Source organism: Cololabis saira, chromosome 1, assembly GCF_033807715.1.
Source record: "Cololabis saira isolate AMF1-May2022 chromosome 1, fColSai1.1, whole genome shotgun sequence".
NCBI lineage: Eukaryota > Metazoa > Chordata > Actinopteri > Beloniformes > Belonidae > Cololabis > Cololabis saira.
The window spans coordinates 36,062,970-36,083,390 of NC_084587.1; the positions used below are offsets into that span (position 1 = coordinate 36,062,970).

At 42.5% G+C, this 20,421-nt stretch overlaps 2 protein-coding genes across 3 annotated transcripts in view; one reads left to right on the forward strand and one right to left on the reverse strand.

Moving 5' to 3' along the window:
• cplx2a (complexin 2a) overlaps positions 1–9,282 on the forward strand; it is a 31,545-nt gene extending 22,263 nt beyond the window's left edge. The window contains exons 3-4 of the mRNA XM_061722064.1: positions 2,356–2,534; positions 7,718–9,282. Of these exons, the coding sequence (XP_061578048.1) occupies positions 2,356–2,534; positions 7,718–7,909 (371 nt within the window). The 3' untranslated portion in view covers positions 7,910–9,282. The remainder of the gene's footprint in view (positions 1–2,355; positions 2,535–7,717) is intronic.
• Positions 9,283–9,482: 200 nt separating this feature from the next.
• tmod1 (tropomodulin 1) overlaps positions 9,483–20,421 on the reverse strand; it is a 30,679-nt gene continuing 19,740 nt past the window's right edge. The window contains exons 6-12 of one of the 2 annotated variants that reach the window (XM_061722078.1): positions 19,413–19,502; positions 18,288–18,418; positions 16,709–16,816; positions 16,422–16,565; positions 15,321–15,465; positions 13,696–13,795; positions 9,483–12,400 (exon numbers count right to left, since the gene is read on the reverse strand). In XM_061722078.1, coding sequence (XP_061578062.1) covers positions 12,382–12,400; positions 13,696–13,795; positions 15,321–15,465; positions 16,422–16,565; positions 16,709–16,816; positions 18,288–18,418; positions 19,413–19,502 — 737 coding nt within the window. In that variant the 3' untranslated portion in view covers positions 9,483–12,381. The remainder of the gene's footprint in view (positions 12,401–13,695; positions 13,796–15,320; positions 15,466–16,421; positions 16,566–16,708; positions 16,817–18,287; positions 18,419–19,412; positions 19,503–20,421) is intronic. The other variant, XM_061722086.1, reaches the window with a different exon arrangement.

The window sequence follows — 20,421 nt, forward strand, 5'->3', positions numbered from 1 at the left end:
TACTAATTCAGTATATTCCCCAGTCTTCATTCTACTCTTCCAGCTGAAGCAGTGTTCTGCTTCTCTGACATTTATTTGAGGTTTCCCAGAAACTTGACAGGTATCCAGACATCTTGGAGAAGTGAGCACAGATCTTCAGTGTTGTAAACTGCCTCAAATCCTTCCGTTTCTCCGCGTTAGACGATAGAGCATGTTGAGCTCAGGGCCTCGAGTATCTATCTGCATTTCTCAGCGTGAGGATGCCTGACGAGCTTCAGTTACAGAAACACAATCCCAAACTTCCGACCAAGACACTTGTTAGTGCACTGCTCTCCAGCCTTTCAGCCGTCAAACATTTGACATTTTTACTCATCAGTCCAGTGAACCTGCTGCATTTTTGAACCCCAGTTCCAACATTTTTATGCATCGCTGAGTCGCTTCGTCTTGTTTCAGGTCAGAAATATGGCTTCTTGGCCACCATTCTCCCATGAAAACCACTTTTGGTCAGACGTCTCCAGACATATATGGGTGTGCTCATGGGACTGATGAACATCCTCTGATTTCAAAAGGAAGGAAGCGTAATGTGTCTTTCGCCTTCTGCAATAAGGCCCAGTCCCAATACAGCCACTACCCCTACTTTTCAGCACTACCCCTAAATTTTGCGCGTTCCCGTGAGGGTAGTGGTGTCCCAATTCCTCTTTTCATCTAGGGCTAGTGGGGAAAACGAGGGGTAGTGGCTATGAATCTAGCACTTCAGAGCGAGGGTTTTCAGATGCTCACTAGCTGACCAAGGGCTAAAAAAATTTCCCAGAATGCTTTACATCATCATTTGCAGACTGAATAAAAAAAAAACATGGCGGACATTTCTTATTTTTTAGTGAATAAAATCAATATTTTGAGTTAGTTTCTGCATAAAAATGCGTTTTGATTACATTTCTAGCGAGAAATATATATTTTACTTTCATAATATTCACTCAGTGAATGTATATAATCACTCGCTTGTCCGTTGTTGCGAAGTCTTTTTCAGACCTCGCCAGAATAAAGGCTGATTTATGGTTCCGCGTTACACCAACGCAGCGCCTACGGCGTAGGTTACGCGGCGACGCGCGCCGTATGCTGTACGTCGTAGGCTCTGCGTCGATTTAAGGCGGAACCATAAATCAGCTCCCGAGCCGGCAGGCTGTTCTCATCCCGAAAACATCGGCGCAAATTTCTTAACAGGCGTTATTTGGATAAACTGAGCCCAGGGTTGGGGATCTTAACGGTTACTTTTACGCCTGAAAAAATATTAAAACTTAATAAAGTGGCATATTAACAGCGCTACGGTGGAAATTAAAACAGCTTCTAGCCTTCTTTTAGCTCGCAGCTTCCTGATATGGTGTGACGTATGTGCAAACGTAACTACGGCGTCGCATACGTACCCGAACGTGACCACGCAGTGACATGGCAAGTGGTGCCCCAATCCCTAGGGAAGATTTCAAGGGCCCTACTCATTTTTAGGGCTAGTGGTAGTGAGTGAGGGCTAGTGGTAGAAAGTAGGGGGTGTATTGGGATTTGTTTCCTTAGCCGGCCACTGCGTCCATGGTTCTCTACTTTGGCTGTTTCTTTGCCCTCCTTCAAAAGCACCAGAGCAGCACCTTTTGATACCACCCCACCCCTCCAGTTTGAAATCTTTGCGTGGGAGAGACCTTGCCGTGTTGTATGACCTGTGACATGAATTTGTCTTCCAAAAGCTCAGCTTGTTAGCAGACTTTGGCAGGTCCTCACTCAGTATTAGGCCTCCTTACAGAGCTCTAGTATGAAAATGGACATTACAGAGGAACAACACCACCCAAGACTTTAAAAACAAGCAATAAAAATCCTAAAAGGACCTTTGGATAGAAGAGAGAAGGAGGGATGTGGTCTCTCTTCTTTTTGCTGGCCAGCAATAGAGCCTCAGCGATCTGTATCAGCTGCAGGCGTTGAAGTGAAGACTAAGCTAACCCCACCTACAGGAAATGACAGTTGTCCAGCCTTGTTGTAATAAAAGCATGGATAAATCTTTCGAGAACTTTAGTAGACTGATAGGGCTTGAGTTTAGCTAATAGCCTCAGTTGATAAAAAACCCTTTCTCTACGGTGCTGATCTGTCTGTCAAACTTAAAAGCACTATCAAAAGTAACCCCAAGGCTTTTAACAGTGGAGCGACACCTCCAAGTGCGGGACCCAAAAAAAGGATACAGAGGCAATTCATTAGTCACATGTCTGGCTCGACTTCTTCTAAACACTTTGTCTCATGGTATATTTTGAGATTTTGGCAACTGCGTCCTGTTGGACCTGCTGCATCTGTGGTGAGGCCTCATGTCTTCCTTTATTTTCCTCTCTTTGTCTGTTTTAGGAGGTCCCCCTGATGTGGGCAAGATGCTGGGTGGGGAAGAGAAGGAGGAAGACCCCGACGCAGCAAAGAAAGAGGAGGAGCGACAGGAGGCCCTGAGGCAGCAGGAAGAGGAAAGGAAGGACAAATATGCCAAGATGGAGGCTGAGAGGGAAGTGATGAGGCAAGGCATTAGGGATAAGGTATGATGTTATCTTTTTTGTCATTAAAGTGTTTTTTTTAAATGTATTCATACACCCATAAACATACAGTCAAACTCAAAAACAGACATTAACACCATCATCAACAGACAGTATACAACCCTATATACAAAGGCCTCCTGCAGATCTATATGCATCCATCCGTCACCGGGTCGCGGGGGCAGCAGTCTTAGCAGAGATGCCAAGACTTCCCTCACCCCAGACACTTCCTCCAGCTCTTCCGAGGGGAGTCCGAGACGCAATCTCTCCAGTGTGTCCTGGGTCTTCCCCGGGGTCTCCTCCCAGAAGGCCTTTCCTGGAACACCTCCCTAGGGAGGCGTCCAGGAGGCATCCGGTACAGATGCCCAGGCCACCTCAGCTGACTCCTCTCAATGTGAAGGAGCAGCGGCTCGACTCCAAGCTCCTCCCGAGTGACTGAGCTTCTCACCCTATCTCTAAGGGAGCGTCCAGCCACCCTGCGTAAGAAACTCATCTCGGCCGCTTGTGTCCACGATCTTGTCCTTTCTGTCACTACCCACAGTTCATGGCCATAGGTGAGGGTAGGTGCGTAGATTGACCGGTAAATCAAGAGCTTCGCCTTTAGACTCAGCTCCCTCTTCACCACGACGGTCCGGTACATCGACCGCATAACTGTGGACGCTGCACCGATCCGTCTGTCAATCTCACGCTCCATCGTTCCCTCACTCGTGAACAAGACCCCGAGATATTTGAACTCTTCCACTTGAGGCGGGACCTCTCCACCTACCCAGAGAAGGCACCATTGCCTCGGATTTGGAGGTGCTGATTCTCATCCCCGCCAATTCGCACTCGGCTTCAAACTGCCCCAGAAAATGCTGAAGGTCCCAGTCTGATGAAGCAAACAGGACAACATCATCTGCAAAAAGCAGGGACGAAATCCTGTGGTTCCCAAACCGGATCCTCTCCGGACCCTGGCTATGCCTAGAAATCCTGTCCATAAAAATTATGAACAGAATTGGTGAAAAACGGCAGCCCTGCCGAAGTCCAAAATGCGCTGGGAACAACTCTGACTTACTGCCGGCAATGCAAACGAAATTCCTGTTCCAATCCTACAGAGACCGAATAGCCCTTAACAGAGGGCCCTTGACCCCATACTCGCGGAGCACCCCCCACAGAATACCACAAAGGACAAGGTTAAATGCCTTGTCCAGATCCACAAAGCACATGTGTACTGGTTGGACCAATTCCCATGAACCCTGGAGAGGGTATAGAGCTGGTCCAGTCTTCCACGGCCAGAACGAAAAAAAACACATTGTTCCGCTTGTATCCAAGGTTCGACTATCGGCCGTATTCTCTTCTACAGTTCCCTAGCGTAGGCCAGGGAGGCTGAGAAGTGTGATCCCCTTTAGTTGTGAACACACTCTCCAGTCCCCCTTTTTAAACAGAGGGACCACCACCTCGGTTTGCCACTCCAGCGGCACTGTCCCCTTCTTCCATGCAATGTTGCAGAGGTGTGTCAACCAAGACAGCCCTACAACATCCGGTGACTTGGGTACTCAGGGCGGATCTCATCGACCCCCTGTGCCCTGCCTCTGAGGAGCTTAAGAACTACTTCAGTGACTACGGCTTGGGTGATGGAAGAGTGCAACCAAGAGTCAACAGTCTCTGCTAACTCAATTGAAGGCATGTCAGTGGAGATCCTCGAAGTATTCCTTCCACCGTCCGACAATGTCCCCAGTTGAGGTCAACAGTTTCCCACCTGCACTGTAAACAGTGTTTGCAGTGTACTGATTCCCCTTTCTGAGGCGTCGGACGGTTTGCCAGAATTTCTTCGAGGTCGACCGAAAGTCTTCACCCAATTCCTCTCAGACCCGAGTTTTTGCCTCCAGGACCACCCAAGCTGCAGCTTGCTTGTACCTTTCGACTGTTTCAGGAGTCTCACAGGTCAACATGGCCTGGTAGGACTACTTCTTCAGTCTGACAGCATCCCTTACTTCCAGTGTCCACCACCGGGCTCGGGGGTTGCTACCACGACAGCCACCAGAGATCTTGCGTCCACAACTTTGAGCTGCCGCTTCGACAATGGAGGCAGAGAACATGGTCCACTCGGACTCAATGTCCCCAACCTCCCTCGGAATCTGTGAGAAGTTCTTTCGGGGAACTTTCGGGAGAGTTGAAGACTTCCCTGACAGAGGGCTCAGCCAGACATTTCCAACAGACCCTCACAATATGTTTGGGTCTGCCCAGTCTGTCCAACTTCCTCCTCCACCAGTGTATCCAACTCACCACCAGGTGATGAAAAGACAACAAAGTCGATCATTGACCTCCGGCCTAGGGTGTCCTGGTGCCACGTGCACTGATGGACACCCTTCTGCTTGATCATGGTGTTTCTTATGGACAAACTGTGACTAGCACAGAAGTCCAACAACAAAGCACCACTCGTGTTCAGATCGCCGAGGCTGTTCCTCCCAATCACGCCTCTTCATTGCCCACGTGAGCGTTGAAGTCCCCCAGTAGAACAATGGAGTCCCCAGTTGGAGCACCATCAAGTCCCCCTCCCAGGGACTCCAACAAGGCTGGGTACTCCGCACTGCTGTTGCCGTAAGCACGAAAAACAGTAAGAGACCTTTACCTGACCTGAAGGCACAAGAAAGTGACCCTTTCATTCACCGGGGTAAACTCCAACAGATTGCGGCTGAGCTGGGGGGCTAAAAGCAAGACCAAACCAGTTCGCCACCTCTCACCCTGGGAAACTCCAGAGTAGTGGAGGGTCCAGCCCTTTTCAAGGAGCTGGGCTCCAGAGCCCAAGCTATGTGTGGAGGTGAGCCCGACTATCTCTAGCCGGTATCTCCTAACCTCTCGCTCAAACTCTAGCTCCTTCCCCCCCAGCGAGGTGACATTCCATGACCCTACTGAGAGGGTTTTGGTGCAGGGGTTGGGTCGCCGAGGCACCCCGCCATGAATGCTACCCAAACCACATTGCCTCGGCCTGTCATGGTCCTTCCTGCGGGGGGGTGAGCCTATTTGAAGACGGGCCCAAGTCGCCGTTTTGAGCTGAACCCTACCGGGTCCCATGGGCAAAGACCTGGCCACCAGGTGCTCGACCTTGACCAGCGCCACTCGCGGGCAAAGCAAGTCGCGTACACGTTCAGTGTTTTTTGGAGAACGTGCATGTGGACGCGTGAAACGAATCCAGGATACGTGTGTCGGCCATGATGCAGCCGCGTTCCGAACAGCAAGTATATTCACCCCTTAAGGTGGCGGTTCAAGGAGGGGTAAATTTTTTAAATTTTTTTCTAATAAACATTTAACACCATGTGTAGGAATTTCTCCATTTATCCTACCTACAAAAAAATAAGTTCCCATTGCATGCATTCATATGATGCAACTTCAAACATAATTTCCATCCATTGTTTAACATCTGTGGGAACTATACTCTCCCATACTCCCATACTACCATATATTTGGCATTTATATTTGATCCCTTAACCAACACAGTCTTGGTAATACAGAGGTATGATGGTCTTCTTAATCTGCTGGATTAGCCAAGCAAACTGTTGTCAACACGAAACAAAGAAATACAGTCAGACGTGTGAGGAAAGGGACATGGTGAACACTGAATATATTTAAGAACAGCTTTTCAAAGATAAAATGCTACTTAAATAACTAAATGAGGAGAAAAAAAACAATCAAACCAAACTAAAAACCTAGTGCTATTTAATGTAAATGTTAGTGAGACAGGCTGAATCTGAGATGCTTTGAAGGGTTCACGCCTGCACGTCTGCGCGTCAGCGTAACTACCTCCATAAAAATGTTCAAGAGGGAGATTATTTAAACACAGATGTGGCTGCTTTTGTGTTATTTTTACTCCACTGATTAAAATAGATCAGTGTACTTTCAAGATTACGTAGAAAGCCGAGGTGAATTTAGACTGAAAATATAGATTAGATAAAGGGTTTAAATAATAATAATGAAAAAAAATGCATAACATTTTTTCAAAAAGGCACTCCTACAATCTGATTAACATTTTTTTTTTTTTTTATTGAGTGAGTTCATTGTCAGATTTCTCTTCTGCAAACATCTCAGGTTGCAGGCTCTGGTTGTGCTTCCTGTGACCACGTCACTGCAGATGCTGCGTGAAGGACCGACAGTAGCTGGACGGAGCAGGCCTGAGGACAATTCTGTTAATCAGAAGGATAAAAAGAAACCTTCCTCTTCTGGTTCATTTCCTCACGTTTTATGAACAAACAATAAGGAACGCTCCAAGGGCTTGCTATCCAATTATGGTCGGTTACTTCAGTGGAGCCTCGCTCTGGTTCATTCTGTGTAAATAAAGTCCAAACTAACCCTACACGGCTTATTTCACTGTCAGAGGAGTTTAGTTCAGGAGTTCTGAAAATACATTTCCAGAGTTCTGTTAATACATTTATGTTGTAATCTGGAAACGTCATCTCAAAAGCTTTTTGTTTTTGAGGGGTCACAGACCATGAAGACAAGAGTTCGCTATTGTTAGAGTTGAGTTGAGTTGTTTCCTAATGTAGTCCTACTTCAGTTCCTGTTATTGGATCAAATGGACGATCACATTTTATGGTAGCTAACTAAATAAAAAAGGTGTCAGAGGTTGCAGTCGCCGACTCAATGTGTACACTTGTCCTGTTGTTGGGAGACTATTATCCTGAGGTACCACAATATCAAATCTTGTTCAGAAAATGCCCTCTGGATTAACCATTTTTTTGCCAAATTTTTCTCGCAAACAAACTTGATTCATTAGTCAAATGGAACCAGGTTTTAAATCAAGGTCTCGCAGAAATCTGTCAAGAAAAGAACAAAAACATCTCCACCAATAATAGTATTAACAGAAGCCTTCAATGTCATTTTATTTTACTTTTACTGACGACATAACTGATATAATAAAAACTGGTCCAGGTGAACCCACCCATCTATCCTGTGTCCCTGTTTCTTCCTATTTGGGGTCTCAATCAAATCTTAGGACAATTGGGCACTTGCCGTTGTCATAACATCGCCAAATGTGCCAAAAAACGATTAGCCCTGATCAAACTGGGCCAAATAATTCAAATCCTCGAGAAATCGTATGGGTTTTCCCAAAGGAACAGTACGAAATATGACTTAATGCCACAAGATGTTTCCATATAAGTGCACTTGGTCTTTCCATCCATAACTCCTCATTTCCTGTGTGTGACTACCAGTATGGCTTGAAAAAGAAGGAGGAAGCCGAGGCGGAGGCCGCAGCCGCTGCAGAGGAGCAAGACCCAGGCAGCTTGACTCGACCCAAGAAGCTCGTGCCAGCCGGCTGTGGAGATGAGGAAGAGGAGGAAAGCATCATGGATACAGTGATGAAGTACCTGCCGGGCCCACTGCAAGACATGCTCAAGAAATAGGATTCCCAGTTAACTACTGATATTGACGTCTAGCTTAGTTCGGAGGCTGCATATACAATGTTGGCTTGAGTCATATTTTCTTCCTCAGTCAAATGTCACTGTGTTAATTGAAGTCACAACTTGGCGAAGTGCTTTCGTGTTGGGGGAACTTAAGGTTTTATGACGGGGGAAGGAACCACATTTGAGCCAGCAGTGTGGCATACAGCCGCCAGACGAAGCTAGACCGACTCCACAGTCCCACGTTAACTTCAATTGTGTTAACTACATTTTGAAGAGCAGAGGGCCACAGACACACTTTCGATGGTTAAACCTTCTGGTCTGAAGTTTTTGACTGAATCTTTCTCTCCTCTGCGATGGGTCCACCGCCTCCACACATTTTGTACATAACTAAACACCTAGCAAGCCTCAAAGTGGGCAAACACTCATAGATATTATACGAAAAAATATGAATAGTCTCTGCGTCTGCTGGCTAAAATAACAAATGTGATAACTCGAAAAGCCATATTTTAAAAACACAAATTAAAAACCGCTGTCGTGTGATCCTAAAGTGTCCGTGTTGGACCACGTCTGAAATTTATGTCAAACCTTTTGCACAGTGTTAAACGTTCACTGTTGTCTGCCCCTCGGACGCCCCGTCGCCGCTCCGGTACCCACGTCTTCCATGTTCAAGCAGTATAGCGTTTACAGATGTTTCTTCCCTTTAGCTCGTGTGTCTCTTTTGTATGTCTTGCATGCCATCTGTCTGGTAAGTTTGATGTATGAATATGTATCCAAACCACCTGATCCCTGTTTATCCCCTCTTTGTCATGCAAAACAAGAAAATAATAATAATATATATATAGATATATATATAAATGAAGGCAATAACTCCTGAGTTTGACTGTGTTTTCACTATGTTAATATAACCGTTTATAACATTAGTATTAAAAAATAGACGTGTGTATACAGGGAACTGAATTTTTCTTTTTTTTTGTCTGTGTTTGAATGGTGACTGACCGCATAGCTGTTCATGTAACAGCTAAAACCTTAAGCTTTTAGCCATAAAACCAGAACTTACAGTATGTATAGTATGACATTCAGGATCTATGAGAACAGAATACCAAATGGAGTCTGAATGAGATCATTTGGGTTTTGCTTCTTGTAAATATCTGTGAAAAAGAGACCAACTTCCTTTCAGTTCACATTCACACTGAGAAGTAGCTGCTGTAGTTTGCCAACTGATTTTGTTTTACAGAATTATGAAATAAAATGAAAGGAAATGTTGTTGGTTTGGATGAGGGTGACATGAAACGGCAACAGCAATAAAGAATTAACGTGTATGTTTCTGCCTGAGATTCAATAATAAAAAAAAACGTTAAACCTTCACAGACACAAGGAAGTAAACACGTGTCATCCTTTTGTGTTTCTGCATGTGTTTACACATTTGAAATGGTTCTGTCCCTTCTGAAACATGGGGGAAGCTGCCAAGCTTTGGTCCTGATGAAACGGACAATCTGGAAGACTGACATTAAGAAATAAAACACAAAGCAACATTTTATTAACAGAATGCAGTGATTTGCACTTCCTTTGCTACTTCAGGGACTGAATAGATTGCTTTTATTGATTCAAATATCAATTGTACATCACATCAGAGAGCCATCTCAGATAGTGTGAGGCCATCTGTCCTCAAGACAAAGAAAGGGAACCTGATCTTTCAACAGGATAATGATCTTTCACATACAATGACGGATTGGCTGGGAAAGCAGAAATGGAGAATTGTGCAGAGGCTGACCATAAAAACCTAGACTTTAAACACACTCAAATGTTTCAGATTTGAAACAACCACATGTAAGAAAAAGATCCAAACGTGTTTCAAGTGAATGGATGTTGTATTGAAAAGTTATTTTGAAAACAAATATGCAAAAATACCCTATATAAGAACTTATCAATTATTACTTATGCAAATACAAGTGAGAACATTATTTTTTTGATCACTGAAAAGTATGCTACAGTGCTACTGTTTTTTTAATGTGTAAATAGTACCGGTGGTGGACAGAGGGGGGCATGATCCAGCAGACCAAACCAAAGTAGATCGATGTAATTCCTTCACTTTGCCACTGGGTGTCGCTGCAGCTCCCACATGTCTGAAGAAAACATTCAACCAGACGTCATCGAGTCCAAGATCATAGACAATTTTCAAGCTTTATTAAATTCATAATCAAAAACATTCAACTCAAAAAATAACAAAAAAAGTCAAACTCTATTTTACTACAAAACAAATAAAACAAACAAAAAAGACAAACATTCTAAGTGTGAGGAGTGTAAATGTTTACAATGAATAATTACAATTTGTTGATTGACATCCAAAGGAGTGAAAAGTGTAAAACTGAAATAACATTGAATGAGTTATTTAAACCCTAACCCCTTAATGCCTGATATATGAAATAACACACAGAATTTATATATTTTTTTTTAAATTTAGTATTTATTATTCCATATTTAATTAAAAACACCCCGTTTAGTTTTTAACAGTTTTCTAGTTAATATATTTTTTGTATCTATATAAATACATTAGATAATTTAATTTATTTTCTAATCATTTGATCTATTTTTTAGATTCTTTTTCATTGTATACATCTGTATTTATCATTGTAATGATCGTGAGGGTGGTACAGAAATGTGATCAGGCATCAAGGATTCAGCATTCAGTCAATCATCAGGTAACTACTCACATCAAGGACACAAGCTGATTTTTAAAATGGGCAGTTCAAACTTACTTCTTATTGAATCAATAAAATGCTCTGATTTATTTCATGTTTTCTTCACTGGAGCTTCATGGGTTCTCATTCCTGGGAAAAAGACAATTTTGAAGCCATTCTTTTCCTTATTCTCAAATACAGAGCAGCATTCCTCCAACATAATTATTGGAGTTGGTCAAAAGCAATTGTCTTTGATGGGAACATTTCTATCAGGCTAATAAATCCAGCATCAAAGGGTCAGATGTTCAGTGGTTCAACTCCAACTAATTACTGCTAAATATATATTGTCAACTTTGTGAATTTTAAAGTAGTCTCAGTATTAGTTTATTTCGATAGAGTGAATATCAAAGCAGCACAATCAAGTCTTTTTTCAATTTAATTTCAAGAATTAGCTGATTACGTTTAGGAAGCATTGTCTAACTCTTGCAGTCTCTCGTCCCCACTTTCAGCAAACAAAAAAACCAAACCACCCAAAGTACCTTTGGACTCCTGCCCCATTGTCTCTTGTGACAGGCGCACATCGCTTCACAGCAAGCACCGTTTAAAATCACACACCAGCAACAATGAAACTAGCTCACAGAGCTACAGGGGACATCGTGGCGATTAAGAGACTCAAAAAAGTGACGATGGAAGACAAAACAAGAGGGGGACTGGACAAGAGACGCAACATGAGACAGCATTTTAAAAATAACTTCACCTCCACGCCAACAGGCACACCCTCTGAGCAGAGAACTGCAAAAGTTCCCTTGTGCCGCTTTAAATGCAAAAACTATAAGGATAAACAATTACAGTAACAACCATTTCATATGACATCAAACATGTTAGCTCCAGTAAATACAAATGAACAAACACAAACAAACCAGACCCAGTAGAGTGTAACACAAATGCATTCAAACGCTTGCGAGTTGTGGGCGTCACTTCAGTGCCTCTGCCGATGTAAATGCTTCATTCAAGTGAGCGTTTCATTTTATAGCGACACTCGTACGCTGTCAAGCACCGTTCATCCAAGTTATTTGAACAGCTCTGACTCTTTCTCAGGTCTGTCTCAAATAAATATATTCTTTATAAAGAGACCCATCTCGCAGTAAACCAGGTTTACCTTCGATTAATGAAAAAAAAACATGTAGCTTAGTATCTGAACGGCTTACTAAATGACTAAATGAGCATAACATCAGATTTTTCATGACTGGGTCAACATCCTTTACAGCATTCTCATAGTATGTGGTGTAAAGGGACAATGCCTCAGTGTGTTGACCTTTTGGCAACAACAGAGAACGCAACACAGTTAATTCACTCAAGAGTATTAATATAATTCACTCGACACCTCAGGAACTGGGACATCTAAGAGCTGAAGATCAGCTTTCAAATGAGTCCTCTTTAAAAGCACATCTATTAAGGACACTTAATGACATCCTGTAGGATTCAAAATACCAAGGATCGTGTTGCCTGGCTAGTTTGTGCAAAGAGCATCGGTCTTTTTGGCCTAGAATCGGTGTGAAAATACAAATGTCAGAGCACAGAATAAAATGATTACTTCTCACATGCATCGAGAGCTCCAAAGTATTCTTCTGACTAATCCAACTGAACGTCTACCAAGCAAGCGTCTGTACATGAAAACAATTGAACCTGCCGTCGTGGACCATGAGTGGGTGTGGGAGGGTGGCGATGGAGGAGGTTGAAGGTAGCCCTGGTTTCTAGACATTTGTCCGACACTTGGGGAAGATGGGTCCTCCTTCAAGCCGTCTCTGTCTTACTGCGGATGGACAGAACGAGTTAGAGGTTACAAGAGGGAGACAGAGAAACCAGAGAAAGAAAACCAAAGTAGACTGAGATCATCGTGTGAAAAGGGAGAGAAATGTGGTCAAAGAGTTGACAGCTGCTGATGTAATAGCAAGAGATGCAGATGAGGAACATGAGACAAATGGGAGATCTAAGGCTGGATCAACTCAGAAATAGAGCGACAAATTGATTAGCGGAGGTCTGGTAAGACACGGATGAAGCTAATCAGTGTCTTTCCCAGAACCACCACAGCAGATCACCATATTCCACATTTAGATGTTTTGGGTATTTTTTGTCACGGGCAATCTGGGGTTCAGTGTCCTCCCCAGGGACATGACGAAGGCGCACTTCACCACGTGACAGGGATGGGGAGGAGAACAGAGACTCAAACACAGAATGGGGTCTAATTTGACTTGATTGTTGTGACAACTAGGAACTCATTACAAAAAATAAAAACAAAAAAAGCATTGCCAGCCCCTTTCAGACTTCAGAGGGTCTGAGGGCTGTTTCCACCCCAACAGTGATCCAGCCTGGGAGCATTCAAGAGAAAAGAAAGAAGACAACAGAAAAAACATGAAATAAAGAGAGAAGATTGACTCAAAAAGAAGTCATGAAAAACTGAAGCAGGTGTGCTGCAGGACAGCGGCGCAGTTGCAAAAGAAGTTGGAACATCCAGAAACTGCAACGGTGAGTAGAAATTGCTCAGCTTCATCCAGAACACGCGTCTTGTACTCTTGACTGTAGAGACAGAAGAGGACTATCGTCTAGTCGGTGCTGCCTTCCATCCGTGTTTTGCTCAGTTTCAGGTTTAAACTCTGCTTCTGTTGTTGGTCTTCAATTAAAAGAAGCATCCTTCTATAGATGCATCCTTCTCATTTGTGTGTCTGTTTGGGAAAACTAATCTTTCTTGCGTTTTAAATCGACAGATTTGCAAATCCTTCTGAAAAAATAGTCAAGTCTTACTTGTGTATTGAACAAAAGTAGAATTTAAATTTGCTGAGTTGACTATTCCATTCACCCACTACTGCATCTTGTAAAAGCTTTCACTTTTTTAGGAATAAAGTAAGCAAAACGAAAGAGACAGATATGAAAAGAGGGAATAAAAAGAAGGAACACGACGACGGGTGCTGTGGAGAAGCAACAGACTCTCAGAGGAGCTGATAGGAGGCAGCAGTGGCTCTGGCGGTTTAAGAGAGAACCGGGAGGGATTTGCAGCAGAAAGCGGTCAAAGAGTGCTGTGTTTTGGTTTCAGCTGAGTTTCTGTTTTACTTTGTCTTGGGCTTGAACTTTTTCCCAAAGGCTCTCTCCAGTTCAGGGACAGATAAAGTGAGGGTGAAGGAGCCGTCTGACTCCGACCTGACGACACGGGCTTAAACATGAAGGGGAAAAAAATGATGACACTCTCAAGTCGTGCGGAGCATAACACCAGCAGATTATAAAACCATAAGAGACAATGTATAAAAGATAACTGCAATTATTAACAGTAAAGTCAGTAAAGTCATGGTTACAATAATAAAACTCATCGTACAAGAAGGTTAAAAATGAACTAATTTAAAACCATTGAATAAATTCATGCAGGAAGCTGCTCCTCCAGTCGTTACATTATGTTCTCTCCCATGCAGCGTCTTTTCTTAGGGCTGATGTCATAACCTAGGAAGGTAGTGTTTTCATTGGCCGGCTGTCTCGCTGAGTTACCAAACCGATGACATCAGTGGGACTTTTCTATTAGACTCTGATTAAAGTGGAACTCAAACAGATTTAATGGAGATAAGACGTCCATAATAATGGTGCACGCAACATCTAACGCTGCCAAACACAATAGGCTTAGAGACTATACACAAGCTGCACGAGCAACTCCAGAATAATGAGTCATTTGCACATTTTGAACTGATAAATACAGCTTAAAGTGGCCATATTATGCTTCTCCGTGGTTTCTCACTTACCTAGTGTTGTTATGATTAATTATAACCTTAGGTCTGAGTGCACGCTCCAAACACGAGGTAAATGTTGTAGTATCCCCGTGTAGCTCCATGGAGAGTTTTTCTAACACCGGCTCTCTGATGGAATAGAGGCTGGAATATCCTCATATGGTTTTATTCTCCAGGCAGAGCTCATCCACAGTAGGAGCAGGAGCTTCAGCATTTTAAAAGCAGACATTTACGAGTCCGCAGCACGGACCGTGTGTGTTTTAAATCCCGGCGGATCTGCTCGTACTTGCAACTAAATATTTGGCTTGAAGTTCCCAGATGTCTCCTAAGAAATGTATTTTTGGTTGCGGGGGGACGTTGGGCAGCCACGGCTCGCTAGATGCAGGTTGCTTGTCCGGACCAGTGGTGGAGCAAGTGGGTTTGTTTCTCTGTAACATTTCAAGGAGGGTCAGCTCATTAACGAGGCGCAGCATAGTGCTGGGTTTGCAGAAACTGAGAACTGTTCCGGTGATTGAAGCTCACATGGTGCAAACATCGCTGGCACGGTGACCATCGTTTCAGAGTATCGGTCTTTAAAAAAAACTGTTACTTTAACGCATCTCATACAAAAGAGAAAAAGAGAATCAAGAGCTACTAGAGAGTGAAAAGTGGTTCATTAGCTTTTTTTACTTCTTGGCTGCCAATATTTTCTCACTCAGTTGATTTTTAATAAGCACAGTTTTCACATCTACACCTGTTGACACGTGTGTATGCATAATTACATACATACACATGATGAAAGGCTCTGCAGCCCGGTAGAGGTCTTTGTTGATACGACAAATTACACGCATGAAACTGAGCGCAATATGGCCACTTTAAAGACTTCTGTCATGATCCCAGCCATAAGTCTGGAAGTAGTGACGTCTCCTACGTGCAGGTGTGTGCAGGTGTGTGCAGGTGTGTGCAAGTGCGTGATGTGAAACCCACCCAGGTCATTGTTGTTCATCATAGCATTGGAGCCACGGAGGCGTGGGCCCTGTTGGGTGAAATGATATCCAAACTTTAACAAGGTGGTGTTTTTCTCCAGCATGCTGGCGATCTCCATCTCGACCTTATTCCCCAGCGGCTGGCTCTGGAGGTGGAGAAGGTCGGGAGAGACGGAAGAAGAGCGGTTAAACAAAATACTCTCCAGGGCCAATAAAGATGATCTCCATGAGCAGCAGGGAATAATATATATTAATACACACACACACACACACACACACACACACACACACACACACACACACACACACACACACACATATATACAGTACTCGAGTTGTAAAAAAAAAAATCAGGGGGGATGGTGGATTTGATCATATGCATTGGGGACAGATAATTTGTACTGATTACAAATAATATAATATATTACAAATAATAGCACTGACCAAAACACCTTTTTTTTCACTTGAAATAAGTAAAAAAATCTGCCAGTGGAACAAGATTTTTTTGCTTGTAATAAGAGATAAATCTTGTTCCACTGGCAGATTTTCCTAATTATTTCAATTGAAAATGTACTTAAAACAGGTGAAAATTGTCAAATAAGTTATTTTTCTGGTGTTATTTTTCTGGTGATGACTCTAAATGTTGAAATAGCAGTAAAACCACATTCATTGATGAAATGACATAAGGGATGGAAAGGAGGGATGGCAGTTTTACAGGGGGGATGATTTTGACTGTTTTTATTTCATCCCCCCTCAACTCGAGTACTGTATATATATATATATATATACATATACATATATATATATATATATATATATATACATATACATATATATATATATATATATATATATATATATATATATATATATATATATATATATATATATATATACATACATGTGTGTGTGTTTTAGTCCATGACTGAATGGAGTCATATTTGCTACATGGCGAAAGGTACAAAGGCAATCTGAATGAGTGAGTATTACATGTATTATTGTGTAGTGTAACCCACAATAATGCAACTTAAGAGCGCAAAACTGAAGTAGCAAGTGGGCTGCCTCAACCCAAGCCGAGTGGGTTGTGTGTGTCGACTTTTACCTGATTGTCAATCTTGAGCTCGACCAGTGAGGCGTTATGCTGCAGCGCCTCAATAAGGGCCATGATTCCGGTCCCTGTGATGAAGTTGGACTCAACATTTAGACTCTTCAGTGTCGTGTTCACCTTCAGCATTTCTGCCAAAGCCTGAGGAAACACACCAAACACAATTTATCTTCCTTCAAATGTTGCTTCGGAGTTATGTGCTCTAAAATGACTACTTGTAGCTGCACTGGGCACATGTGCCATACGGATGGTTTTGTAATTGTTAAATTTGGAGGAATACTTACAAATGCTACTGGGTCATTGCTCCTGGTTCCTACAATACTGAACCTCTCCACCACGGTGTTCTTCGCCAGCGCCTCTGCGTAAGCTTTCAGAGTCGGTATGGGGATATTCTGGTTGGAGAAAAACACAGTTTGTTTCAGAGAGATCTGTCGATGGTTTCAGCAACTCTACCCAAAACCTAATTATTTATTTTTGTGAAATATCTACGCACCATGTCTTGTATAGTAGAAGTACAGGTTTAGCTGCTTTAAAAAAATATAACTTCTGTTGCAACTTAACTATTTTGATGGAAAATTTCAATTTATTTAGTTTTTCTTCCTCACAATATTGTTCCAACATGGGGATATTCTTGCACTGGAATGGATTTATGGCATGATTAATGAAGAAATGACATGTAAAATTTGTGTTTTAGTCTGAAAAGGTTTAACTGTACAAAAAAGTTGAAATGTTTATCAAAAAGGGATAATATGATATATTTCAGAATTATGTACAATATTATCATAATGAATCTTCATCTCACACGTGACCAGCAGTTCAAAAACGAGATGCATCCTTTTTCTAGCAGAGCGTGTTTACAGAATGTGCACGAAATGGGATTTCCGAAGTGTCGTGTCTGGTGAGAGGGCTGGTTGTGGTTAGCAGTTAGGACAGCCTCCTGGACGATCCAACGGCTATGTCATGCTGCATCTTGTTGACATGTTTGTTTAGTGTTTTCTTTTCTGGGGTGTTGGCAGGCATGACAGGAGGCGTTTCAGGCCGGGTGGCCTACAAATGAACAGGAACGCTGCAGCGGAAGGTTTCGACAGCACGCTAATTAACATATGTGTTTTCAGCTGAACCCTAAAATCTCTTAAGGGTTTTATTTTTATTTGCAAGATAGATCCTACAAAAGGGTTTTTTTTGGTTCCATGGGAAAGTTTACTTTTTTAAGCTTCTGTAAAGCCCCAGCATCCGTTGCTCTAACACATTCATTTATATGCAACACTACTTCACCAGTGACTGCTATGACATTGGATTCATAGACAGACAAAGTGTGAAAGTCAGTGCAGTTTCAACGCTAAAAGGCCGACCATCTGCACTGCAAGTAAAGTTATCTGAAATGTCTAAGCTGTGTGTGCAGTGTGTGGATTTTTTTTAATTGCCAGGAGCAGCGCAGAAAAGCAATCAGTTTCACTGACTCCTCATGCCAAGATACCCTTGAAAGCTGGCAAATTTGGGGTGAAAAGTTTGCAATGGGGCTGTTAAATACACTGAATGTTTCCATTTGGTCCTTAATTGTCTAATGTTCCGCCTGTAGGCTAAATATTCTCAATTTTCCAAAGCATCTGTCCTTGTAATTGCTGATCTTTGTCTGAAAAGACTGCAGCCTTTAAGAGTTATTCTGGATACAGAGCTACGCAAGAGGTACTAAAGATTAGAGTTTGCTGGATGGAAATTAGCAGGATTACCACTTTAAAGTTCCAGCTTGTAGCGTGTCATAAATTGCATCAATCAAATGAATAACTGCCCTTCAAACATGAGGTGACACCTTTAAGTCACGTGTTCCCTTAATTCTGTCCAAACAGTACAACCCTTGGTTACCCTGATGTTGTTGAGGTTGACCTCCACCAGGTCAGGATCATTCCTCCTAACTCTCATCAGCGTTTCTTCTACGTCAGTGGAGTTTGGCTCCTCGTCAGGGACGGGCTTGTACTGGGTGCACTGGATCACACCTGGAAAGCAGCACAGCCAGACTCTGCTCAACAGTTCAACATTAACACACCTGACTTCACCACCCTGTCAGTAAAAACACATGCCATCTTTTCACCTCCTGACACTGTTTAAGCACCTTGGAGTCTAGCTTCTAAATCAAATTTAATGAACTCTAGAAACCTACATTGTTTGGGTAACTGATTGCTTTACGGAGCTTTAACACATCTGTCAGCATGAGAGTTTCTTGCCAAACGACACACAGTTCTGCTTGCTGTTCATGCAGCTACAGTGTTTTCCAACAGGAAACGACCATAATAAATACTGTACGCGGTTGTGAGGATCCCTACTTGTACAGCAAAGCCATTTCAGCCAACCATCTCTGCATTTTCCAAAATGTCATACTATGAGTATAAAACAGCTAATTATATGACAATTAAGATAGGTGTTTTGCCATAAAATTAAAGAAAAAACTTCACGAATAGAAAACTAGACAAAAACAAAGCAACTGAAAGTGTCAGCAGACTGTATCTCTATGTGCTTGTCATATTTGGAAATGACGTGGCCTGTCTGACAGCTCTATTTGGAGCTGGATGAAAGTCTACGAGATGAGCCACGACTCAAGATAAACAGCAGCTCATCAATGGGTATGCAGCTATCTGCGTGATGGAGTGATAAAAGAAATCTACAAGACAGTTTATGCAATGAAACGTAAATAGATAAGTTATCAGAGAGCAGCTTTAGAACAACGTATGAGAGCCTGCTTAGTTTTAGCGCACATCATTATATTAGAGAGCATGCCAAGGGCAAGGAAATACTGCATCAGCTGCCTAGAAAACTCAACCTTCATTCTTGCAACATGACATTATTTCTTTTAAAGGCAACCCCATTGCCTTCAGAAACCCAACCACAGCCATGTGTCTTTGTGTCTTCTTAAAACAAGTCATGCAGCCAGATGTAATCGTAAGTAACATGCAGGAGTGATAAAATGCACGTGTGTTTGTGTGTCATACATACTGTTGAGGCCTTGCTTGTTTACTATGGTGCTGCTGGCCAGAGCTTCGTAGTACTGCTGGTTGCTCATCAGGGTGTGCATACCCAGGATGGCTAGAAAAAAGCACGAGGACAGAATATAAATGTACACCATGAATGCTGAAAAAAAAAAAAAAAAATTAAATAAATAAATAAAGGCGAGTATAAAACGCTTAACCATACAATGGGTCACCATGCTCATATATACCATAAAAAGCAACACTTGCAGCAACCCAAGCAAATCACACCTGACATGTTGGGTTTAAACTATCAAACATCCATAAGGCCTCAGCCCCAGTAGTCCCACTGATGTCATGAACTTCAATTACTTCTGCGGCAGTTGAGCGTTACTCGGGGGGGTCTTTCGGCTGGATGGTGAGTGTTTCCATCTTGGGCCCCAACACACATCAAATGGTTCTTGGGCAAGATGCTGAACTCCCACACAAGAGAAGAGCCGCTGTACGAGTGATAAAATGTTTATGCGAGTGCTTTGTTAAACCTAAAACAAGATTAGATATCTGAAATAGATTTCTGTGGAGTTAGTCAGTTAAGAAAAGCAAAAAAACAGGCCATAATTGTGGTCTGTGTCAGAGGTTATGAAATCATGGCACAAAGTGTGCTATACATGATGCCATACACATTGTGTACATTGTAGTGTATACTGGTGTTATGGTGGTCATCTATGCTATGGCATTATTGGAAGCCGGTCACGCGTTGTGGCCCACTGCATTATGGGCAGGGGTGAAAAGTAACAAATTACATTTACTCACGTTACTGTAATTGAGTACTTTTTATGAGTAATTTGTAATTTTCTAAGTAGTTTTTGAAATATGTAATTTTTACTTTTACTCAAGTACATTTTGACCCAAGTATTTTACTTTGCTACATTTGAACCCCCTCACGTTACTGAGTACAAAATCTATGGTGAAAATCTTGTGGGCATTTTATTTTGGTTTATTGTGAATAGCAGGATCCTGCGGGCGTTGGGCACTTT